We start from the raw sequence: 26,872 nt of genomic DNA on the forward strand, positions 1-26,872 counted from the left end.
TCAGGACAGAGTCTCTTTGAGAACCAGTCCTTCATTCATGCCAAAGGTGGTATCCAGGGTCTCACTGAACCAAGCTATTCACCTGCCTACCTTCTTTCCAAATCCACAAAATAAAGGAGAGAAACTTCTGCATACCCTGGACATTCACAGACAGTTGCGCTACTACTTGGGCAGAACTAAGACTTACAGAAAAACTGACCAACTCTTTGTAGCATATGCTGCTGGTGTACAAGGAAAAGCAATTTCCAAACAGACAATTTCAAAATGGATAGGAAATTGCATTTGATTCTGTTACTCTTTTCATGGAAAAGCTGTGCCAGCTAACATCAGGCCTCATTCCACCAGAGCCACAACCACCTCCACAGCCTTCGTAAGAGGGGTGGCTACGAAGGACATTTTAGAAGCTACTACATGGAGCTCTGTGCATACAATTTCCAAGCATTACAACTTGCCTTTATATTCCAGATCCAGAGCAGGCTTTGCTACTGCAGTCCTGCACGGCATGTTAGCTACACCATCCTTTTCTTAGGTCCTACCACCCCCAGCTTGGCTATGGTATTCTACCCATATGTAAGGACTGCAGATGCATCCTTGAAGGACATAGTGCAGTTTTGTACCTACCATAAATGTAGATGTCCGATAGGTATGCATCTGCAGTCAGGTTTTCCCTCCCTCCTACCCCTCTGTGGTTTTCTTTGGGTACCTATCCCTCATTTTAGCTAGCTGGGGTTATTTTTTATGGTGTGTTTGTTTTTTATTGCTGTGCATGTTTGTAATTTTTTTCATCTCTCCAAATTTAGCCTTCCTTAGAGGGCACCTGGCATCTGGGGCAAGAAAAACTGAGGAAGATGGCGTCGGCTGACACTTTTATACCCCAGGCGCTCTGACGTCGGGGAAAAGGGTGACATCAGCCGACGCCGGACCCAGACTTTGGAATCCAGCCGACCGAAGGGCTGCCTGAGGCAGGACAACCCATATGTAAGGACTGCAGATGCATACCTATCGGACATCTACATTTATGGTAGGTACAAAACTGTACTTTCCTATTACTTCCCCAGCACAGACCCCTTGCTATTCCACCTGTTTTAGACATTGTGGATGATGTTTATTCAGAATCTAGCCTTAACCCAGATTCATTACCTCCTGCACCAGTCAAACCAGACAGATACTACAGAGTATATATAACACCACACACTAAAAAAATAATCCAGAAAACGACTCAGCCAGTAAATCCAATAGATTTATTTTCTTAACAGACTTCTCTTCTCCAGCGCTTTGGCATAAGCCTTTAACAGAGTATAACAAGAACTATTTCTCATTCCATTTTATAATAAAAACAGTTCCAATTAAACAATTAAAAAAGCAATTAATTAAAGCAACCATTTCGTTGAACCTCAAGGAGGCATACCTGCATGTCCCTATCAGACAAAATTGCAGAAGATATCTCAGATTTATAGCAGGTTCAACTCATTACCAATTCTCTGCACTGCCCTTTGGCTTATCTACTGCGCCCAGAGTATTCACAAAATGCCTGGCACCAGTAATTGCATACTGCAGACAAAGAGGAATTCAAATATACCCATACCTGGACGACTGCCTTATTCAAGCAGAAAGCAAGGACACTCTTTTAAAACAGCTGGCGTTTGTAAAAAAACTACTAAGTTGCCTAGGGTACACAGTAAACGAAAAGAAGTCAAAACTAGTGCCCTCACAAGACGTAATATTCCTGGGTGCCAGCTTAAATACAACGGCCCAGATGGCTTATCTCACGCCATATAAGCAAGGACAATTGACTCAAGAAAAATTCTGCAGGCCTTGGGATTCATGGCATCTTGCATACTACTAATACCATATGCCAAACTGCATATGAGGAAATTACAATGGTACCTGAAAAGCGTATAGACTCAACACAGCCACAGCTTGGAAACAGTAATACCACTTATTCCCTGCCTTCAACAGGAATTTCTATGGTGGACTCAGGCATGTCACCTCAACAAGGGTCAGCCTTTCACCTTACCCACAGCCAGGCAATCAATTACAACAGATGCATCGGATTACGCCTGGGGAGCACACATGGCAGGACAGTTTATTCAGGGCAAATGGTCTGCAGATCAAATGCATCTCCACATCAATCAAAAAGAGATGCTAGCTGTACAAAATGCCCTAACAGCTTTCAAGGACCTACTACATCCAGGACAACTTTTAATAAAGACGGACAACACCACAGTGATGTGGTACATAAACAAACAAGGGGGCACTCATTCCTACCCCCTATGCAGGCAAGCAATGACCTTGTGGAACACAGAACTGACCTACCAAGTTCAACTACAAGCCCAATTCCTGCCAGGAAAGAAAAATACATTGGCAGACGAACTAAGCAGAAATATCATGGATCCTCACAAGTGGAAACTAGATCCACAAGTATTCACAATGATAACTCAAAAATGGGGGAGCCCAGACATAGATCTGTTTGCCTCCCCACAAAACTACCAACTACAGAAATTTTGCACAAGGACATCCCACACACTAGTTTGGAAAATGGACGCCATCTCATTCAGCTGGAAAACATTGACAGTTTATGCCTTTCCGCCACTGCGTCTTCTGACAGAGGTGCTCCTGAAAGCCAGATTAGAAAGGCCAGAAATGATACTCATTGCTCCAGACTGGCCACGCCAACACTGGTATCCAATATTAAGGAACATGGCTCAAGGCCCTCCATGGATTTTACCTCAAATTCCTCACCTGCTGACTCAGCAAAACAATCAGATTCTACACAGCCAGCTCAAGACTTTAAATCTGGCTGCATGGCAGATTACCTAAACAACCAGTCAACACCTCTCTCTAAAGCTGTTATGGACGTCATTCTGGAAGCCAGGAGACCCAGCACCAGGAAAACCTACTCAGACAAATGCAAAAGATTTTGCGCCTGGAACCAGCCAAAATCCTCTAGTCCCAAATATTCCTCAGATTCTGCAATATTTAACTGAGATGCTGCACAAAGGCCTTTCCTTTTCATCTATTAAGATCCACGCTTCAGCTATTTCAGCTCATTACTACACAGATCCTCCTATATTTTCACATCCATTACTAAGACAGTACCTCAGAGGGGCTAAGAACATAAGACCGCCCCGGAGAGCACCAACTTGGGACCTCAATTTTGTTTTGGAAAAACTTACACTACCGCCCTTCGAACCAGCTTTTTCAGCTGATTTACAATTTTTATCCTGGAAAACTGCCCTGCTGCTAGCAATAACTTCAGCACGAAGAGTCTCAGAGCTACAGGCCCTAATGGCAGTGGAGCCTTTCATCATTTTTCGTTAACCCTTCCTTTATGCCAAAGGTGGTATCCAGTGTGGCTCTAAACCAAACCATTCATTTACCCACCTTTTATCCAAACCCCCAGAATAAAGGGGAAAGTCTCCTACACTCTTTAGACATTCATAGGCAATTATGTTTCTACTTGGATAAAACTAAGGCTTTCAGAAAATCTGACCAACTCTTTGTATCCTATGCTGCAGGATCACAAGGAAAGGCTATCTCAAAACAGACCATTTCAAAATGGATAGGACATTGTATCCGTTTCTGCTACATCCACCATGGGAAACCTGTACCTGGTAACATTAGGCCCCATTCCACCAGGGCTACTGCAACATCAGCAGCCTTCCTCAGAGGGGTACCAACCAAGGATATTTTGGAGGCTGCAACTTGGAGTTCAGTGCATACCATCACCAAGCAATACCACTTACCTCTATACTCAAAAACCAGAGCTGGCTTTGCCACTGCAGTTCTGCAGGGCCTACTAGCTTCTCCAAACCCTGTTTACTACCAACCACCCAGCCTTAGCTTTGGGATTCAACCCAAGTGTGATGACTGCAGCAGTGTAACACGATGAACATAGTACAGTTTTGTACCTACCATAAATGTAGATGTTCGAGTGTTCACACTGCTGCAGTCCAGGTTACCCTCCCACCATCCCCTCTTCTTACCTGGGTTTTATCTATACCTCCCTTTTTATACAATCTATATGATGCATTTCTATATGGTGTATTTGCTTACAGCTGTAGATATTGTTTCCTACTCATGTATTTTACTTAGGATTATGTATTGCCTTCCTATTTGGGGGCACCTGACATCTGGGGCAAGAAAAACTGAAGAAAATGGCGTTGGTTGCCTCTTTTATACCCCTGTCACTCTGACATCAGGGAAGAAGCGACCGCAACCAACGCTGGACCAAGACTTTGGAACTCAGGCTGACTGCGGGACCGCCTGACGGCAGATAACCCAAGTGTGATGACTGCAGCAGTGTGAACACTCGAACTTCTACATTTATGGTAGGTACAAAACTGTACTTTATGTGGTACGTAAACAAAGAGGGGAACAGGGGAACCCACTCGTTATCTCTCTGCAGACTAGCCATGGCTCTGTGAAACACAGCCTTGAGCTACCAAGTGCACCTACAAGCTCAATTCCTGCCAGGCAAGCTAAACTCACTGGCAGACGACCTAAGCAGAAATCTCATGGACCCACACGAATGGAAACTAGAACCAAAAATATTCAACCTCTTGAGGAACAAATGAGGGACTCCAGAGATAGACCTGTTTGCCTCCTCCCAGAACTACCAATTGGACAAATTCTGCACAAGGACTCCCCACAGTCAAGCTTGGAAAGTGGATGCCCTGTCCTTTACCTGGGAAAGCCTCTCAGTTTATGTCTTTCCCCCTCTGCCTCTCCTCTAGAAGGTTCTGCTAAAGATCAAACAGGGCAAACCAAGGACAATTCTTATTGCACCAGACTGGCCTCGCTAGCACTGGTACTCCCTCTTGCGCAGCATGATACTGCTAGATCCATGGCACCTACCTCAGACACCTTCCTTGCTGTCCCAGCAGGCTGGCCAGATTCTGCACCCTCAGCTTCAAATCCTGAACCTTGCAGCCTGGCTAATTCCTTGAGCTTTTCAATAGCATCCCTCAGTAAGCAGGTGCTAGAGGTCATTCTGGAAGCAAGGAGGCCTAGTACTAGAAAATCCTATGCTGAAAAGTGGAAATGATACTGCTCCTGGAGCCAGACTCAGGGGATGGGCACAGCATGCCCAGCTTACCTAATATTCTTCAGTACTTAACAGAAATGCTCCACAAGGGCCTGTCATTCTCATCAATTAAAATTCATGCCTCTGCCATTTCAGCACATTACAATACTGAACCTCCCCTCTTCTCTCACCCCTTGCTAAAGCAATTCCTCAGAGAGGCTAAAATTTTAAGACCCCCCCCCCCCCAGGTGAGCCCCTACTCCAGCCTGGGACCTTAACTTTGTATTGGAAAAGCTCACTCTCCCTCCTTATGAACCAGCTGCAACTGCAGAATTGAAATTCTTCTCTTGGAAAACAACCTTCCTTCTAGCCATTACTTCAGCAAGAAGAGTGTCTGAATTACAGGCCCTCATGGCAGTGGAGCCCTTCATTATATTCCATGCAGACAGGGTTTCCCTCAGGACCAATCCTTCCTTTATGCCCAAGGTGGTGTCTAGTGTGGCCTTTAATCAGTCCATTCATTTTCCTACTTTTTTTCCGAATCCACAAAACAAAGGAGAACAAATACTGCACTCTCTGGACGTGCACAGACAACTTAGATTGTATTTGTACAGGACTAAGCCTCTCATAAAATCTGAACAGCTGCTAGTTGGCTTTGCTGCAGGGACAGAGGGGAAGGCCATTTCAAAGCAAACCATTTCTAAATGGATAGCCCACTGCATTCATTTCTGCTATAAGCAACATGGAAAACCTACCCCACAGGGGATAAGATCACATTCCACCAGGGCTGCATCTACCTATACAGCCTTTGTCAGAGAGGTCCCTACCAGGGGCATCCTAGAAGCTGCTACCTGGAGCTCTATTCATACCTTCATCAAGCATTACCACATGCCTATTTTTTCTAAATCCAGAGCTGGTTTTGCCACTGCAGTCTTGCAGGGCTTAATAGCTGGTCCTAATGCTCTCTAACTTCCTCCTCCCTTCCTTAGCTTTGGGAATCTACCCAAATGTAATGACTGCAACAGTGAAACACGAAGAACATAGTACAGTTGTGTACACTTACCATAAATGTAGATGTTCGATTGTATTCACTGTTGCAGTCCTGGGTACCCTCCCTCCAGCCCCCTGACTTCTCTTGGCTTTACCTTTTCCTTCTTGTTTGGTGTATATGAGCTTTCTGGTGTATTTGCTTTTTGTTGGAGGTGTAACATAACATATAATTGCTTCCCATTATAGGGGCACCTGACATCTGGGGCAAGAAAAACTGATGTAATGGCGTCGGCTGCATGTTTTATACCCCTGACGACCTGACGGCATGGAAGAAGAGACAGCATCCGATGCAGGGATCCAAGACTTTGATATTCAGGCCGGCTGAGGGCTACCTGCAGGCAGATAACCCAAATGTAATGACTGCAACAGTGAATACACTCGAACATCTACATTTATGGTAAGTGTACACAACTGTACTTTATGCAGGTGCCAAGAGCTTCTTCTGCTTGAAAAAGACCTGGAAATTGGGGGCTAAATGAAGAACTGTGATCTGCACAGGATGAAACATGGTGGTCTTTCCCCAAATAAAACAAAAGTGATAATTCCTAGGCAGATCAGATTTCCACATGCGTACTTTTTATTTATTTATTTTTTTTCTGGAGACATTATAGACAATGGAAAAAAACATCTGTCTATAATAATCCCTAATAAACAGCATTAATCACAGTATTAATCATGACAAGATCAATTAAAAAAACAGAGGATCCAAACTAGGCATTTATCTTGCTCGGAAAGTCATATTTTAGGAGCAGGAGGATGGACATAATGACAAATGATCATTTCTTAGTGGCAAAAAAGAACTGAAAATGGTGCAGGCTGTTTTCCTTTTAGCTATTCTTCAAATGACTCTTCTCAGCAGTGGGAGAAGTTCAGCTCCACTCTGTGGTTATCTACAAATTCTGGACATCAGGCTGAACTAGAAACATCTGAATGCGGCTACTTTCCCTACACAGTAAATAATAGTGCAGCAGTTACTCTTAAGAAGAACATTAACATATACTATATGTTTCATAAAGTCTGCTGTGTAAGCATATGCCTTGGAGAAAAAAAAAATCAATGAACCAGTGTCTGTTTTGAATTTGAAATCTATTGCCACTCTTGTGAGAAGAGATTTTAATGGAAACTACATGAAAACTGAAAGTTACAAATGGAGCAAAAGGCATCAAGGCATCATGGGACATCTTCATCTACTATCCACAGTAATTTTGGACTTTGAGGTCTCATGTTTTCTATTTCCATTTTGACATCAGTCTGGCAGCTGTACCACTTAGTATATTTCACCTTTTATATTATAGAACAATTGCTTTTACCTCCCAACTGAAGATAAATTATGAAACTTGAAAATGCCTATTACCACGACACAAATTTCCAGTTGTTTACGAGGATAGTCTAACTGCACTAGCTGCCTATTTCAGTGGAGTCCTGGGGAAAAAAGCTCTACAAGAAATATAAAGAAGGTGTAATGCAGTAGTCACTTTAAAAACAAAAGCAAAAAAAAAAAACAGATTATACATACAATAACGTTAATAGAAAGTTAAGGGACCATCTGAGAACCTATATATTAAAGTATAAGAATGAGAGAACACTTCAGTGACATTGTTAGACACACTTTATAGGTGGTCAGTAAATGGATATTAAAGGTGATGATTAACCAATAAAATAAAGGTCTGTATGCATGAAACTACGAGAGTTTAATATTTATAAGGGTATGTACACTTTCAGAAAGAGTGTGAAGAGATGAGGAAGGCTGATGATGTACCTGAAGAGTACATATATGGTAAAGATAATATTGTCCAAAAGTTAAGTAATTGCACAAGTTTTTTTCTTTTAACTGTTAAAAAAAACATGAGGATGACTAAGACGTTAATCATAAGAGTACATAAGACAGTGAACTATTAGGTTGGATGTGCTACGAAGTGCTGAGTTGAAAGAGAATGGAGTGATTGAACAGGATGATAAAGTGAGTGAATAAGAAAGTAGTAAGGTAGAGATTAAAATGGGGGGGGTGAATAAAACTAAGGAGGGTAGAGATGAAAGAGAGAGACAGGTACAAAGAACAGAGAAAGGGGTGATAAAGTTGAAAGGAAATGTTCTTGTGGCTGACAGGTTCTGTAGGATGAAGAGAGATAGTGAGCAGTTAAGGCTGTAGACAGCAAGAGAGATGGTATACGAGATTAGGAGTTTTATTATTCAATTATTCGTCAGGATTGTTAGCATGGAAGCAGTGAGGTATGAAGAGGTTTACTGAGTAGTTCAGTAGTAAATAGCCTTCCCCAAACCACTGTGGGAATGCATGACATTCTCTGCACTGCCAAGGTTTCTCTAAACTTAAGGTAGCTTCTTTTTTTACCGGCTTCAGCGCTGTCCATTGCGTGCAACCGAGCATGATGAGCAAAACCATAGCTGGACAGTTCCAGGCTGGAACCCCCTCAACCAAAGTTGGAGACCCCCAAAACGTCCACTCAAAAGTTAACATTTAAAATTAGTGTCTTCTTACAAGTAAAAAAAAAAAGTCCTCTGAAATGTACAACTGTTATATGTAGCTTCTATTATCTTCTTGATGCAGTTTCTGATATAAACACATTTATTTAAACAGCTGCAATACTGAATGCTTAAATGAATGGCAATACTGCAATTGTGTCAAATTGTTAACCCTTCTGAGGTACCGATTGTGGCCCCCTAACAGCTGATGCCTGTGGCAGCTGACCCTTTGCACCACCGTAGTCTCACTGTTGTTGATGGATATCAGACTGGGATTATTAGCATTTTGTCATTTTTAATTTCATCTGGACCCATTACGCGTTTTGTTCACTTGTTTGAGAGCTTCTATGAGCTTAACATGACTAGTGAAAGAATGCTCATTACTTTGTCTCAGAAACATGAAGTTGTTTTCCCAGATTTTTACAGTCCTCTTTGATAAAGGAACCAAAATCCTAACAAGTGTGACTGCTTCTGGTTTCCAAAGAAACATAGTAGCTGATGCATGCTCCATCTTCTATGTATGTCATAATGCATCTTTTAATTGGCAGATTGAAAAAAAACAAGTAATCTCCGTGGTATCTCTGAAGTCTCAAACAACCCACTAAACATATTTAGTGGGTTCAAAAACAAAACAGTGTAAGAAACTTCTGTGTGTGGAAGATTTTTAGTCCATATATCTCTAGTTAATCACTGTATAGGGCTCTGTATACTGTAGGGCTCAGCACCTACTCTAATGATATGGTACAACTGAGGGTATTGGACAAGTGTGGAGGGAAAGTTTAGCATTTTCTAAGTTGCCAAATAAACATAAATAGCTATCAGGGAGGTGCCCTAAAACAAGTAGAGGATATGGCAAGTGAAATCCTTAGACCAGAATACGTAGACTAAGACATACAAGCCTTTTAAAGTTTGCAAAGATGTCATTAAATGTGCTAAAACTTGAGTTGATGACAACAAGGGTGTAGTACCATTAATTGTTATCCCATGAGTGTTTTTGGCTTCATCCGACCTTCATTCATAGGTTCATAGGTTCATAGGTTCATACTAGGCTATCTGCCCAAGGGCATTTATAAGCCTAGCCCATAGTTATGTGGCTTTCACCACCCCTTTAGTTTGAATAAAAACTATGCCTATCATTTTTCTGTGCCTCTGTCAAGCAGTGACACTGAAGTAATCCCTGGGGTATATCTGCGATCTCCCATCCATTGGTCAAGATTCCTCTTGAACAAGGCCAGCGAGGTGCTCTGCCTCACATGTACCGGGATTTTGTTCCACAGCATAGGGAGTCTCTGGGTGATGAATCTGTCCCTCCAGCACGTTCTATTTATAACCGTGTCAAGGTTTAAGTCTCCGCCCTTGTGGTTCTGAGGATCTAGATTTTTGAGGTGAAGCATATTCATCAAATCTGGGTTTGACATGGCCTTATATGTCAGGCACAGGTCACCTCTGAGCAAGCGGTATGAGACTGAATAGAGCTGGAGTTCTTTCAGTCGGGCAGCATAAGACATATTTTTGAGACCCTTTATCCTTTTGGTGAGGAACTTTTGGGGCCTTTCAAGCTGCATCAGGTGTCTGGTCAGATACATTCCGAACGGGGCATTGTACTCAATCATAGGTCTAATGAGTGATGAGTACAGGGGGACGATGACCTCCCTTGATCTAGATGTGAATCCCGTCATGATCAGGTGGGCGATATAGAAGGTTTTCCTAACTACTTTAGCAACATGAGTGTCAAACGAAGGCTACTGTCAACTTGGGTCCCCAGATCCCTGATGACTTTTTCTGTGCTCAGTGGATTGCCATCTATATGGTAGCTAGGGGTAACCTTGTTTTTCCCGAAGGGTATGACTATGCATTTTTTGGCGTTTAACTTCAGGCCATGGCTCTGGCACCAGTTATCCGTTTCTGTGAGGCCCTTCTGGAGGATATCTGTGTCAGATGTGTTTTCGACTATGGCGCCCAGTTTGCAGTCATCTGCAAACTTTGTCAGCCATAACCCTCCTGTGTTTGCTTGTACTTCAGAAAAGTAGATGCCGAACAAGAGTGGACCCAGGACTGAGCCCTGTGGGACACCACTTGTGACAGGCTTTGAGTCTGACATGGCTCCAGCAACTCTGACCCTGTGGGTTCTGTCACTTAGCCAGTTTGCAACCCATCTTGTGATGTATGGGTTTACATTCAAGCTGATGAGTTTTTCGATGATACCTGAGTGGGGTATTGTGTCAAGGCCTTTGCCAGGTCGAGGTAGGCTGTATGGACTGCCTTTCCCTCATCAATGGCCTTGGTGACTGTCTCGAAAAAGTCAACCAAGTTTAAGAGGCAGGATCTGCCTTTGACAAAGCCAAACTGGGTTGGATCCAAAGTCTGCAAGTTCCCTATGTCTTTATTTATGAGTTCCATTATGATCCTCTCCATGGCTTTGCAGATAAGGCTTGTCAAGCTAATGGGTCGGTAATTTCCAGGGTCTGTGGAGGCACCGCCCTTATGAAGTGGGACCACAGTCGCCGTGCGCCACTCCTTGGGTACGTATCCTGAGGTGAGGCTAAGATTAAACAGCTGTCCTAACTGTGGGTTTAATTCCTCATTGAGTTCATGAAGCACACAGCCGGGGGCACCATCCGGTCCCATGGATGCTGTGTTTTTTGCCTTAGTGAGGGCAGTTCTCACCTGGGCGTTGGAGATGTTTGGGGGGCTACAATCCTCTGGAATAGATATCTCTCCTTTTGGGGAGGGGAGTTTGCACTGAACCTGTCAGCCAGTATGTTAGCAATGTGTGTAGGTTCAGTAATTTTCACATCATTTTGAACTAATTCTGAGCATATCTGGGAGTTTCCTCCTAGGTTTCTAACATAGCTAAAAAGGCCTTATGATTGTCTTTAGAGTCCTTGGCGATTTTTCTCTCAAAATTTGCCTTGGATGATTTTATGAGAGCTCTTAGTTTTTTACTTATAATGATCAAAGGCGTCTTACCTTTCGAGGATTTTGCTCTATCTTGTAGTAGCTTCCTCCTTTTGTTGTAGAGCTTGTTTATGGCTGGGGTCCACCAGACTGGATGCTTGCCTTTGGTACAGAGAGTCTTAGTTTTGTTTGGGATTGCCTGATCCATGCAGTCCTGTAGGTGCTGGTAGAAGGCATTTGTAAGTGATTCAGCGGTTTGAGTAATGTTTACCACTGGCTCAGGGGCCTTAAAGGAGACCACACTAGTTTTTAGAAGTGTGAAATTGGCTTTTGAGAAGTTTTTCACTGTGGTCTTTTTGTTTCAGGTGGGGCGGGATGAGGACCTCCAGCGAGATTAGTTTATGATCTGATCTCACCAGTGAGGGGTATACTTCGGTGTTGAACATTTTGATCCCATGTTCGTGATGATGAGATCAAGTATGTTTTCACCTCTTGTGGGGATGGTGACTAGTTGTTCCATGGCATTTGAGTTTATGAACTCCAGGAATCTTTGGGTTAGAGTGTTCGGGCTTGAGTAGTGTTCCCAGTCTATATTAGGGTAGTTGAAGTCACCTAGTATGATGGTGTTTGGAGATACATTTATCCCCTCCAATGTTTTCAGGAAGGCCATGTGAGGTTCCTGAGTTTGAGAGGGTGGCCTGTAACATGCTACAAATTGCAGAGCAGTCTTGCCTATGGTTAATTGCACCTGGATGGTCTCCGATGCATCGTGCGTTGCCACCAACCTTGAGGTGTGGGTGTCCTTTATGAATATGGACACCCCCCCTCCTTTCTTGGTGTTCTCCGGATTTTGGGGCCGGAACGCATGATATGAGGTGAAACCTGTTAGTGCTGGTGTGCTCTCAGGAGCCTTGAACCAGGTTTCTGTCACAGCACAGACATCGATGTTCTCCATATTGAGAAGGGCCTCGAGTGCGTGCATCTTGAGATTGAGACTTCTGGCATTGAGCAGCATTACCCTTAGTTTTTTTCCTTTTTGGTGTTCTAGGGTGGTAGGTTTAGAATTTGAGCCTTGCCTAAAAAAGGCACTATGGGGGTGGCAAGAGCCTTTGCCAATATCCAGAAGCCCAGGGGTGACAGGTGCAAGCCGTCCCTTGTGAAGCAGCGTGGCTTGTCCAGCATGTCATCCCAGGCAGACAGACATTGGATCCCCTTTGAATGACACCAGAATTTAAGCCAATTATTAAAGCTGATCATCTTATCACTGTATTAATGGAGGATGGCTAAATAGGTTTTAAACAACCTAAGACAGCGATGAAGAAATCCAGGAATAGATCTGTTGTAACATAAGAGAATTGACAGTTGAAAAAATATACCCGATTCCAATGAAAGGAAGCCTCGGCAATGATCACTGTCTGCAGCCGCTTTATAAGGGTACTCAGGTATGCTTTTCTTGCCCATTCTGTTCATCTCCATGATCCTGAAAATGGTTAGAAAAGAGAATACATCTGATGCATCCCTTATGGCCACATTGGCCATAGCTCTCTCAGCTGGTTTAGCTGAACAAGATGGGACCATTTCAACTTCCAGTATCTTGGTAAACTCCTTATCAGGATAACAAGCCATTTGTTTACTCAAACGTATAAAGTCTAACCTGCAACACAGATGCTATCAGGAGGTGTTGCACATTGTGTAGGAGGCCAGGGAGCCTATCAATGAGCGTATTATTTGTCCAAATAGAAAATGTTCTTCTTTTAGTGTAGCTTTAGGGATATTCCACTAAGATGCTACATTAAGCAGCAGTCTTGCAGTGTTTAAATCTCTAAAGGACATCTTTCATCTGTCACAACTTCATTCCCTTTGGACATGCTAAGTAAAAAAAAAAAAAAGGTTCTTAAAAGGGATCTTACAGCTTAACCCCACAAGGTAGCCTGTGATACCGTTGGAACTTCAGCTATGTGGTGGGAAAACCAACCTTAGCACCTTTAAAATCTAGTACTTTTGTATTTTTTTTTTTTATTCTTATCTTGGAAAAGTGTTTTGCTGGTAGTGAGCATTTTAGCCAGGATGATCTCTAAGCTGTAAGCCATTCTGTGCCCCTTCATGATTTTTGGTCCAGACAGCTTAAGCTTTAACACTAATCCCTTATTCATGCCTAAAGTAGTATCAAAACTGATATACAATTACCTGTCTTTTGTCTCACCCATGAGAATAAGGGAGAAAAGATATCATGTTTTCTGGATATGCATGGTAGCTGAGGTAATATATAGAATGCACAAAGGATTTCAGGCAGTCTGACCATTTTTTTAATCTTTCATTCCAGGCAAATAGGGTTGGCCTCTATCCAAACAAATGTCAGTATGCCTACATAATTGTATTACTTTTTGCTAAGACAACAGTGGAAAACAACTCTGTATATTCAAATAAGAGTTTATTCTCTGCCACGACTGTAGCCACAACAGCAGTCTTCTTGAGGACTGTTTCATCCTGTAGTGTCTGTGAGACGGCAGCCTGGACAAGTTAGATGTTCAGTCCAGAAGCATAACAGATTTCAGCAGGGTATACTTTAATATGACTTCTTAATGGGTGCCTAACTGCTTCAGTATTTTTCTTGTGGATAGTGACTAATACTGAAGCAGTGATTCTTAATCTAACCCTAATACACTCACTAAGTATAAATGTTTGAGTAATAGGAGCACTGCTGCAGTATAAGGTCCTCCACACCTGCCCCCTGATAGTGGTCTCCCTTTTTTTACCTTCTTTAGCCTGGAGTGGAGAAGTGAAAAAGACAGGAAGGCATCTTCTATTTTGTCTTGCTGGGTAGGAAAGGATATTAGACTTCTATCTGTCATCTGTCCTTTTTCTTCTCCCAGCTAGAAGGTGTTAAGACAACCACACCCTAAACAATTTTCCTTTCTCCCGGTTTTATCTTTCACGCTACAAAATTAATTTATACTTTCATGCATTAAAATGCATAATTTATCACTTTCCTCTCCTCTGTGGCATTTCTATGTTCAGTTCCTGTGAATAATGAATAATATTCCTCAAACATTTGCTATTATGTTGTGTTCTCGTATAATTATACTTTATTTTAATTACAGTTTTCTTTTTCTCATTACATTTTCTTTACTCCTAGCAAAAAAATCCATAATTGGTGACTTCCTGCTTATGAATGAAATTCCTTGCATGTGCCTTATTAGAGAACTACCATTAAAGATTTCAGAAAGAAATTACTTTAGAAAAATAACATTTTATAAGTAGAATTGAACTGTAGATCTGCATCTTCCATAGTAAATATTCCTTATTTTATTCCATAAACTTAGAGACAGTGGTGAAAAACAGAGTGGCACAAGAACAAACACATTAAAATATATTCTTGCTTGTCTGAAATGAGGAGCATTCTAATTTTATGTTTTTTTTTTTTTTTTTTAGATAAAAATTGTGTTCTCTGCTAACGATGCACAGGTGTTCATCTAAGCACACAGCAGTCAGTGTCACACACACTTCTTCTTATGGAAGCAACATTCAGTATTCCGGTGATCATTTAAGTTTGATAGAAAATATGCTAATGTAGGACATTCCTACAGATACGTAACCCAGAGAAATGTGCTTGTGTGGAACACGCTTTTAGCCAAGTAATTTGGGGAAGTGTGTTAGCGGGGGGCACACCTTCAGATAAGAAGCATAGACAACTGGACCAAGGTGCATTATGTGTCATGATTCAGGCATTTGTAGTACACTGTACCCATAGATAATTTTCTAGTCAGGAGTCCAGTACTTGTCCTTTTGTGGTTAAGGAGGCAGAAGCAGCTAATAAAAACTAGCTCAATCATTCTTTGTGGAGGTAACTGAGAAGGTGGAAATGGCCCCTAATTGTGTATTCTGGAGTGCATAGTATTTGTGTGGTTGTCTTTGTACTGCTTTCTGTCCTCAGAAAAGGATGTCCCTTTCTAAGAGAGCACTGAAACACTTAATCCCAGGAGAGGGAAGACAGCAAACTTCTGATATGTATGTCAAGCTGGTGAGTGTGCCCATTACATGTAAAAACCATAACAACAGCAGCAGGGATGTTACCTTATGTGATTAGAGTGCTAGAAGTAGAATTCTGAGCCCTTGGCTCCATTGCCTACAGATTGCAATCACAGTATTTCTGCCATTTCTGAATCTGAATTGTTTACTAGTGGATATTAATACTAGTGGATATTAATGCAATGAAAAGCCTTTTAATTGTCATCTTGATTGCAGAATAATATGGCATTCTGGCATTCAGGAGAATCAGCCTGATACACCCTACTGCATCACAGTGAACAGTAAGTAAAGGAACACTTTCCCGCACAAAACATAAATCAGAATCATCTTCACACTCTGGCACATGGCACTTCATGCGGGCTGCAATCCTTTCATTTTCCTTTGCTTATCTTTCTGCATTGCTCTGTTTCATGAAAGAGGCGTCACATGAAGTCTCAGGTGTCAGCAGTGGTGAAGAACATTTTTCTGCCACCTATGAGATGTCATCAGGCAGTCTCTTCTGTATAGCTGCATACCCTGCTACAAGCTTTAATTTCTCACATACCCTGGTTGTTATGGTGCATTGTGTGTGTGTGTGTGTGCGTGTGTGTGTGTGTGTGTGTGTGTGTGTGTGTGTGTGTGTGTGTGTGTGTGTGTGTGTGTGTGTGTGTGTGTGTGTGTGCGTGTGTGCAAAACTTTGTTCTGATTTAATTTGATTGCTGAAACTTTTCTGCAGATGCCAGAGCTTGGCAGCAACTGTTGCATTATTTACAGACAGCAGACATTATAACAACCTGGTGTATTTAGTGCAGTGTGCTCCATTGTGGGTTTTTCTAGCTCATTGTTGGGATAAGTGCTCATTGGCATCCACATTGTAGCTATTCCATGTCCTGAGTTATATACTGTACTCTGTAATGAGTATGCCCTGGTTACATTATAAATTAAGTACTGTCATGCTTTTAATATTTCAAATTGATTATGTTCTAGTTATACCAAAATTTGATGGCCAGGCTTTTACCATCCAGCCATATCTCTATTCAGTACTGCAGTGTGGTGCACAGTCTGTATTATATTTGTTTATGGTCAGCTATTGCAATATTTTTCCCCACAACTTATCTTTTCAGCTGTCATCACCCTGTAATAATCATACCAATGTTTTTTGAAGCCTTGATAATTACAGATTAGTCAACAGTGTTACCAAAGCTTTCATTACAGATCTGCAAATGTTATAATGTATTACATGGGGGGGGGGGGTATGTTTTAGCTATTAAAAGAAAATTGTAATGTAGTGCACCCATAATGCTCAACTGTTCAAAATTTCACAAAGTCCAATTTTTGACTCCTATTTTTGGTCTGTTTCTCATAAGATTTGTGTCTTTCTAGCAAATCACTGATGATTGTAGTCTCTGAGTAATGAGTTTTAAAATTTATTTCCTTCTAAAAGATGCATTTTAATGCAAAACCTGTTATTTTGGTAACTTTCTAAGTTTATAAGAACAATATTTAAAATAGGTCCCTGAGTTTTGGGCTTTTGTCCCCCAAGAATTCTTGCATTAAGAGCTTGAGAGGTATGGGTACACCACGCATTGATTGGTTCTACATAACTATGCTGCATTTAACACTGATATGACTATGTTTTCAGTCGTGCAAGCTTTGCAAAATGCACACAATAGAGTCACTGGGACACTTTACATATAACAATAAATCTTTGTTAAATAACCTGATAAAATCAAGCTTTATGATTACAAGGCTTACTCTAGATGACATCACTTACAGTTTAGGATTTAAGAGTATAAATGCATAGAACATTCAAGTCATGTGTAACACATTTTTTTCATGTGTTGCCACACCAAACCAGTAGTAGCACTTTGTAGTGACACTGAATCTGTGATAACCATTTCCATATTAAGCCAATTTTCATGGTTGCTAATTATCTGCTATGTTTTATATTTATGTAGGTTTGCCATTTTCCATTGGCTAATCCTCATTTGATAAAACCAAACATGTTACTTTGCAAAATGCAATGCTCCTGGAAACTCATATGTTGTGACCTTGTTAGTCATCGCATCACAATCCAATGACGAAGATCCTCTGTCTTGTTTGCTGATAAATCATCAGAGACTCATAAGTCATAAGTCAGATTACGGAGCTCAGGACATAAATTTATTTTATTTTACATTGGTTAACCGGGGGTGTCGGTGCCGTAAAGGCCCTTTTTCAGCAGAGGCCCAGGGAGAAAAGCTCCACATAGGAAAATTACAGATACATTTAGTTATTTAGCCATAATCAGTATACACACAAATTACAAAAGACATGTTTTTACAGTGGTATGCAGCACATCAAAAGTTACAGTGGAGAGAACAAACAAAAAAAAACATTAATTTAAAAATAAAGATAATTAATAGATTTGTGGTAAAGATAATTAATAGATTTGTGGTGTACAGCTGAAATTTGGAACATAGGTAGAATACATACATAATGCACAGGTACAGTACATACATTGTAAATTAGCCAGTGTTTGTGAGTAAGATTGAAAACTATTATCAAGTACTCTAGGTTTAGTTTGTGTACCTTATCCGCTTTCACTAGCCTGGGGTGCAGTCATGGCACTGCCAACTTTGCTTGAGATGTTGCCTAATGAGGTCTTTAAAGGAGGCTATGGATGATGTGTTTTGAATGGTAGTGGGGACAGAGTTCCATTTTTTAGCCACTGAACTACTATATAGTGCATTTCCAAAGCTATTGTAGCTGTTGGTGACTTCTAGTAGTAGTTTGCTTGATGATCTAAGAGGCCTTTTGGCTGAGTGATGTTGTACTAGGTTTCTGAGGGCAGCACACTTATTGGGGAGGTAATAGATTGAATGATGAATGGCTGATTGTAGGTTAGAAGGTTGGGCAGTTCAAGCCAGTGGAGCTGTCTCAAAGCAGTACAGTGATGAGTTCTATATGAGTAATTTGCAGTAAAGCAGGCAATTCTGTTATAGCAGGCTTCCATTTTGCTTAGTTTGGTTTTGTTGAGATTAGTCAGAATGGAAGATGCATAGAGTAGGGTGGATAGAAGTTGGGAGCGAGCAATGGCTGATCTTGTGTTGTTGGTAAGAAATGGTTTGATACGGTAGAGTGATCCCAGTTTGGCATGTACTTTTTTAATAGTTAAGTTGAGATGACTATCAAATGTTAGGTGGGAGTCTATGGTTATTCCCAATAGCTTAGCCTGTGCCACTGGAGCGATTGGAGTAGCATTTGTGGAGTAGATAGTGACTTGACTGTTATCAGTGTATTTGTTAGAACTGATTATAATCATAAGCTGAGTTTTCTTTGGATTGAGGATAAGTTGGGCTTTGGTAAGGTAGTTTTCAAAGTCAGAGAATGCTAGTTGATTTGTTTGCAGGAAGGCAGTGTCATCTGCATACTGAATGATAGATGCATGCTGTGTGGAGGTATGGAGGTCATTTGTGACCATTGTGAATAGTAGCGGTCCTAAGATAGAACCCTGTGGGACTCCTACAGTTATGTGCAGCTGAGGAGAGAGAATTTTCCCATTTCAGAGCTTGGTACCTGTCAGTTAAGTAGCTTTGGAACCAGGTAAGAGTGGAATTTGATAGGTGATATTGGTTTAGTTTGTTTAGCAGGATTTGATGTGAGACTGTGTCAAATACTTTTGACATATCCAAAAAAAGAGTTGACACCTGCAGGCCTTCATTTTTGAGACAGTTTACTGTGTCTGTGAAGCAGAGGAGGGCTGTAGTAGTACTATGGGCAGGTCTGAAACCATGCTGAGTAGGTGACAGGATGTTGCTGTCTAGGAGATGTTTTAGCATCTGGGTATGGATGCATTTTTCTAGGCTTTTGGCCAGGGGGGAGAGTAAAGCAATGGGTCTGTAGTTATCAAGTTCAGTGGAGGTCCCACCTTTATGTATGGTTGTAACAGGATATTTTCCAGAGTTTGGGCACATAGTTTTCAACAATTGATCTGTTTATGAGAGTGGAGATTGGGATAGCAATAGCATCTGCTGTGAGTTTCAAGAAATAGCTGGAGAGTAGGTCGGCTGCTGTTGATGAGGTTTTTAGTGTGGAGAGCATGTTTTTGATTGAAGTGGTGGAAACTGTTTTGAGGGTACCATTCAAAACACATCATCCATAGCCTCCTTTAAAGACCTCATTAGGCAACATCTCAAGCAAAGTTGGCAGTGCCATGACTGCACCCCAGGCTAGTGAAAGCGGATAAGGTACACAAACTAAACCTAGAGTACTTGATAATAGTTATTTGTGTTGGGGGGGATAGTGAGGAAGGAACTGTCCTGTGATACTAAATAATAATGAAGCAGACATTGTGATGAGTGTTGATTTGCAGCACAACCAAACATCACATTCTAGGAAAGACCGATCAGGTATCATAGAGGTACTGCTACAGGACAGATGACACCTTGTCTGAACAAGCTAGGGCCACTCTTCAGTAAGAACTTCCCTAGGTTACAGTCCCTTTCTAGTACTCCATAACACCTAGTCAAGCCCTACTATTTCAATTCTTTCCCACCACCAAAGGCTTTGGTAGCACAGACTGGCCCTAGCCTGTTATTGTTGTACATTTGCTTTGTGTATGCCTTTTCCCTCTGTTTCTTGCAACCAAAAAGGCTTTCCATGTCAGCCTTGAATCGATTCATTCTTCACTCCTAGACAGTCCCTGTGTGAGAATGAGAATTGAGTTTCCATTATACAAATAGACATGAAGATGGTTTGTGTCCTCTCCAGATGCTTCTAGTTTAGAACCCGTACCTTCTAGTTGACATGAGCAACCACATCTGTGTAGGGCCTCCAACATCATCCCTGTGTATATATTTCCTCCTGTCCATATGTCAGTGAGTATTCTAATCACCAGCTGGAGACCACCAAGCCCACATGCCTGGTACTGGTCACTTCCAATACTTTGCGAGACTCTACCTACTGGCAGTTATTTAGTGGCAGTTGGCTGACTCCATCTTCCAAGCATAGAAAAGCCAACATCATCTAATTTATTCCTAGTTTCCTCCAGCTATCTCTTCTGTTGCTGAAGCCACTAGTTAGGCTGTCTGGACTGTTGCTGGGGCATCATCCAGCTATATTGCAGAGATGGGCTGATTTCATTGCAGTTGAGAGGAGTTGCATCTATTGTTTTGCAATACATTAAGAATTTGAATGACTTTGTAACAAATATAGAAAAGATATTTACTTCACAATTTTACACTTATTTGTTTCAATACTATTTTCTTTTGGTTGTAGTTCACCTGATGTCATCAGTCACAGCTTCCTCCTTAACTAAGTGGGCCTGCAACAAGCAGATAACTTTAGCCTACAAGCACATTTCCTACTTAATTAGCCTACGCAGAACAAAGTGAGCAACTGTCACAGGATGAAGGCCCTCAAAGATTAATTATTTATTGTTTATTTCCATTTGTTTACCTGGAAAGTCTGACTGGACAAACATGCCCCTTTTCCACACAGGCCTGGAGAGAAAAGCTCCACAAGAATAACAACAATAGTACATATACAACGTACACAAGAATAACAATAGTACATATACAACATACACAAGAATAACAACAATAGTACATTTACAACATACAAATTATTCACGTAAGTTTTAGCATTTTACATGCAAAGCCCTCAAGAATTATTTACAGTAGTAGCTGTACAACATACAAAATGTAACAGCAGCATGACATACAAAGTGAAGGTAAGTCAGGAGATAATTAAATAAAGTAATGTCTTTCGGCTTTTCCCGGTTAGGGGTCACCACAGTGGAACTCCGGTCCTCTATTGATTGGCAGTGGTGTTATGAAATAAACAAGTTGATTATGCAGCAGCGTAGTTTGCACTGGGTGCAGTTAGATATAGTTATATGCATTTTGTAATAAGAAGGATTGAAGACAGAAAAATGAGAGTGAGAAGAGACCGTCAGTGACATGTATGAGCACAAAGGAGAGGTAGATTAGGAATAATTCAGCCTGGGGAATAGCAGGGTCATAGTCAGGAGTCAAGCACGAACAGTTTTGATTAATATTTGAAGATATGTGTGTTGTTGAAGAGTCTGACTGGAAAGGGATTTGAGTTCCAGGATTCTGAAACACAATTGGAGTAAAGAGCATTTCTTTTCCTGCTTTGTTGTGAGCTTTGTGAATTGAGAGGAGATGGCTGTCAGTAGAGTGGAGAGCTCTGTTGGTGGAGTGGAGTTGTAGTATACTGCTTAAGGCAAGGCATTTTTCAGGGTGAAAATCTTATGTGCATGCAAATTGAAGTTGATAGTAGGTGAAGAAGTGAAGTATCTCAAGCCAATTCAAGCGTCAGAGGGCAATATGGTGATGTGTGGAATATGGCTTGTTTAAAGCAAATTTTGCTATTTTATACTGGCTTTGTTCTAATTTAGTTGTCAGGACGGACTGTAGGTTGGTGAAAATAGAAGTATACAGAAGTGTAGGCAGCAGGTAGACAGTTGCTAATGTTATCTGGCTAATTTTAGTTGGATATTGTTTAGCTCTATGTAGCAGTCATAACTTCTGATGTTTTTTTTTTATTGTTTGTTGGATGTGGAGACTGAATGTCATGGTGTCGTTTACTGTAGCCCCTAGTAATATAGTATTGAAAACTACCTCGGTATTCGTGTCATTTGGTGATTTGAAAGTTAGGTTTACATTTAATAATGAGGCAGGAGTGAAAGTGAGAATTTTTGTCTTTTTGGGTTTAGTATTAGGTCTGATTTTGCTAGCCAATTTTCTGGAGGCAGATGAATCTTGTGTGAGCTGTTGGAGAAGAATGGGATTTTTCCATTTAAAAACATAGCAGGAACATGGACAGCCTGAGCAGAGCCCTAGAGAAACCTGTTCTTCCACTTCTAGTTCCTGGAGGGAGGCAGGAGAAGTCTGGAATGAGCAGCCTTCATCCTATTAGAACCAAACATGAGTTACTTGCATTTGAAGTGGCTGAGCTTAAGCACAGAAACAGCATGAGGAAGAAAGACTGAGATCAGACTGGAAAACCACGAACGAGAAAGCAAACAGAAAACACCAATACTGCTCAAAATCGAGTCATTGTGGTATAAGTCTAGCTATGATTCATCCAATTTTTCTCTTCTCATCTAATCTCCAATCCAACATTATCTTCTTTTCCCTTCTGTGGAAGACGTCATTGCCTCTATTAATAGATTATATCCAGCTGTTGCTTTGTGAACATAATTCCAACAAAGGCCCAATACTGTCTGATTTTAATATAATGTAAAATAGCTGCCTACATGTACATACTGTAAATATCTTGTCCAGAACTGTTTCATGTTCTATTTGTGTAGTCTGTGCTGCAGTAGTCATTTTGCTTGCCAAATTTTGACAATGTGAATATCTACATGTCCATATATATTTTGTAACTTCTTTTAATTTGTGCATGTTTGTAACTTGTTTTAACTGGCATTTGATATCATCTTAGAAATTCTTGAATATCTTTGCTTTGCCCCAGTGTTGGGGCATCCAGGGTTACATTATATGACTCAAACCTTCCCAACTCCAGCTTCCCGGGCACTGCAGCCTTCTTGCAATGCAGACCAAACTTCTCTACATTCCTTCCCTTAGTCTAGGAAAGCAGCTATTACTAAGGTTTTCCCCATTTAGACCAAATTCCCATACTTCTTTCACATGTTCTATCTCCTCCAACCACCTCCTGTCCCCCCACCTGGTGTAACCTTTCCTCTTAAGTTCTTTTTTCTTCTGCAACCTATATCCAGGCAGGCAGCTCCATATGCATTCCAGATTCCCATATGAAACTCCCCTGATCCTAAAAGGCACAGAAAAACAATTCCCAGGATTTAACTACTGGAAGAGAGCACAGAGCTGGACCACATTTCAGAGAGGTTGAGGAAGGGGATGCTACTCCTTGATCCCATCTGAAAGAGCACATTTCTTTCAAATTCTAAATCTGCTACAATAGATGGGAAACTGCCCTTTAGAAGCTATATCCTGTCCATAAATGAGAATGGAAAAGGCCTGTAGGCTGGCTAAACAGTCTTCTTGGGTGGACAATCAGGACACCACATCTTATGCCAGAAAATACTCTGGCATTATGGCTCCCGTACCTAGAATAACTATGAACAGAAGAGGAACCTCTCTCCTTCTGCCACACCACCAGTCCATCCACAGGATAAAGAGTTAATGGTTCGTGACAGGTATGGAAAATATGTATTCATGTCTTCCACATATATCTATATCTTGAGAGAAATGAATTGCCTTACAAACATGCTCTGTTTTCAAAAAGACCTGCTAGATGAGGCACAGCACAGGATAGAAGGTTTTCAGATACCCTCAAGGTCCAGATCATGATATTTGTATCTGTAGGTGATCTGATTGTCAGAGAGAAAGATATAATGCCACTGAATAAGGCTGGTAGTGGAATCTAGCACTGCTGTAAACTGGAACTCCTGGATATGTCACCTTTTTTTTGAGGATACTAAGGCATCCTTCATCCATTAAGCTGTTTTGTGATGAGACAGATTAAACAAAAGTGATTAATGGGGGGTCGTTGTATAATTGTCAACTACTGATTGACTCTTGAGATGGTCTCATCTAGTACAGAGGCTATCTGCTCCAGATTTTGCAGGTCATGGTTGAAAAATGTCTGACTGTTCACTCATTTGGTTAAAAAGTAATAAGTGACTAAGTAAATTAGTCCTCAGGTGACCCAGTCTTCAACTTTGGGAGTGGCTCTCACTTTGAAAAGAAGAAAGGACTCCCCAGAGTTCTTTGAAGTTGGAATTGGATGAGGGAGATGTTATATTCCACAAAGATCTCCTTGCCCCTGAGCTATGAGAATGATGTTGAGAAGACTGTATCATCAAATTCCCCACTGGAAAAATGCTTCTTGTAGGGAAACAAAGAGCCTAATGAGGTAGGGTTTTAAATACGGATCTAAGGTGTTCACAGTCCAGAAAGTTTTATATGGACTTATTAGTCACTAAAGAACAAACATCTTTGGTGGTTCCACTAGTTTTTCAAGATTTTCAGTTCAATGATTCAATGAATTGATATTCAAACTCAGAACCTTGATAGGCCATTTAACCATTTGCCTAATCACAGTTCCCGTTGAAAGTTTCAGATTTACAAATGAAACATCTAGATTATTCTTAAAGGTCTCTAGTACATCCAAACTTGTAACGGGTAAAGAGTTCCATAATTTACCATCTCTTAACTAAAAAAAGTAAACTTTATTCTTCAATTGCTGAACATCCGTGGTGGTGCAGCTGTAGCTTTGTTGCCTCACAGCAAGAGGTCTCCCGTTCGATTCTCATGCTAGTGTGCAGGAAGTGCCTTCTGTGTGAAGTCTGCATGTCCTCTCCGCGGGTCGAGTGGCGTTCCGAAAGACATGCGTGAATGGGCATGCCGTCATTGAAGGTTGGGCATCGAGCTGGCAACTCGGCACCGTGAAAATCTACTGCTAATCATTAGCGGGCCGGAGTTCCGCTGTGGCGACCCCTAACTGGGAAAAGCCGAAAGACAAGAACAATAACATACTTAAATTGTCTGAAGGTAGTTTAACTAGTTGATTATTATTTCTTGTCATGAACCCCATGGCTGATGAATTCTATTCCCAACATAGCTGCCAAGAAGTCATCATACAAACATGTATTAATCAAGATTAAGTCACCTCTCAAAAGCCTATAAGCCGTAGGATAGAGGGATAAGTTCTAAGCCTATTCACATGTCTTTAGCTCATATCCTTTAATCTGTCTTCATTATATTCTGATTGAGTTCCAGGGACTTCAGCTGTTGGTTATTGTAACAACAAAAGGATTTGCTATATTCAATTATAGGATGAATACTGGTGATGTATATCTACAGTAAAACACTTGTGCCCCTGCTAGAAATTAGCACAATCAATTTTTAATTTGAACAGTTAATTAGACTGTAACGCTTTCTAATTATTCCTCTGGCATTAGCATCGTAATTTAGCTGAGAATGAACCAGAATATTTAAATCCATGATCAAAGCTGATGGTTTACATATTTGATTATCCAGTGTATATGGATATACTAAATTCCTTGCTTCAAAATGAAGTACTGTACATTTATTAATATTAAATTTCGTACCTTTGGGAAATACACAACTAGTCAATAAATCAATACAATTTTGCACAAAACTGTGATCTGTTCCATTAATGACCGCACAAGCTGTCTTCAAATTTTCAACAAATTTACTAAATCAAGCCATGTCAGGGACTGAACAGTCTTTCATCAAAAGTCCAAAAAAGTAATGATCCCAAAACTAAGTTTTGAGGGATACCTCTAACAGACACGCCTGAGTCAGAGTATATAGGAAGACACTGGGCAATCTGTCTGCAGACTTTTACACACCTAACCAATTACCAAAGATGGGAATCAAACATTGTGCCTGAGAGGCGAATACCTTAGTCATTATGCCAACCCTAAATCTTCTGATTCTGATTCTTCCTCTACACTTTCTGCTAGTTAACTAAATCATGACATTTTTCAAAATATCCAAGAAAACGTTATGTAGTGCCAAATCAAATGCCTTAGCCAAATCCAAGTATACCTCATCAACAGGTATATCTTCGTCAAGAGCGTTCACTACCGGTTCATAAAAACTTAACAGATTCATTATACATGATATCCTAGCAATAATCCATGTTGAAATATATCCTTAGTAATGGTATGCATATCACTGAATGAAAACACACTGCCCATTCAAAACATTTCCCCAAAATAAATGCAAGACTTATAGGCCTATAGTTGGTAACAGAAAAGATAGCCTTACGTTTCTGAAAAGGTATCACTATGGCTTCTTTCCATATTTCTGGTAAAAATCCAGCTTCCCAAAATTTCAGAAGTAAATAGTTTATACAGGGGACAAGACGTAATGTTATACTCATCAGAAAATAGCCAGTTAAGCTGCTTGGCCCAGCCGAGGAATTAATAATATTTTCTTAATATCCCTTTCTCAAAAAGTGAGCAATTCACACTTGGAATTTTGCCTAAGTAAGATGTTATATTCATATAATTTGACTTACTAAAAAAAATCTATCAGTCAACCTATTCACAAGAGTGTTATAGGCAGTAACATAATTAATCCCATCAAATAAGCTTATCCCAGAATGATCATCTAAGCAACAGCACCTGAAATGTTTGAATAAAGCCATTGTTATTATCTTGCAGATTAATCTTAACAGTCTAATGCTATAACTTTTACTCTGGGTATAATTTTTTACAGCTGTTACAACACAACTTATTATGTGGTGTAGGATGAGTCCTAGAATTTTTCTATAACTTCTTTCTGTTTTTAACTCTAGTTAAATAATCATTCTGCCAAGGAACCTATGCTTTTGTTAGATACAATTCTTATAGGAGCAAAACAGTCAATCCAGTTGTTAATATGTTTA

General features: G+C 40.7%; 1 protein-coding gene across 2 annotated transcripts in view; it reads left to right on the plus strand.

The window, feature by feature from the left end:
- Window positions 1–26,872, plus strand: part of LOC122808941 (mucin-1-like) — a 626,079-nt gene that overhangs the window by 425,765 nt on the left and 173,442 nt on the right. Inside the window, exon 7 of one of the 2 annotated variants that reach the window (XM_044080094.1) lies at window positions 15,701–15,765. The exons of the other annotated variant lie outside the window; for it this stretch is intronic. Within the exon in view, the coding sequence (XP_043936029.1) occupies window positions 15,701–15,739 (39 nt within the window). The 3' untranslated portion in view covers window positions 15,740–15,765. The remainder of the gene's footprint in view (window positions 1–15,700; window positions 15,766–26,872) is intronic. 2 annotated transcript variants of the gene reach the window in all.

The sequence above is a fragment of the Protopterus annectens genome, chromosome 8.part0 (assembly GCF_019279795.1).
Source record: "Protopterus annectens isolate FY-2018-M chromosome 8.part0, PAN1.0, whole genome shotgun sequence".
NCBI classification, from domain to species: Eukaryota; Metazoa; Chordata; order Ceratodontiformes; family Protopteridae; genus Protopterus; species Protopterus annectens.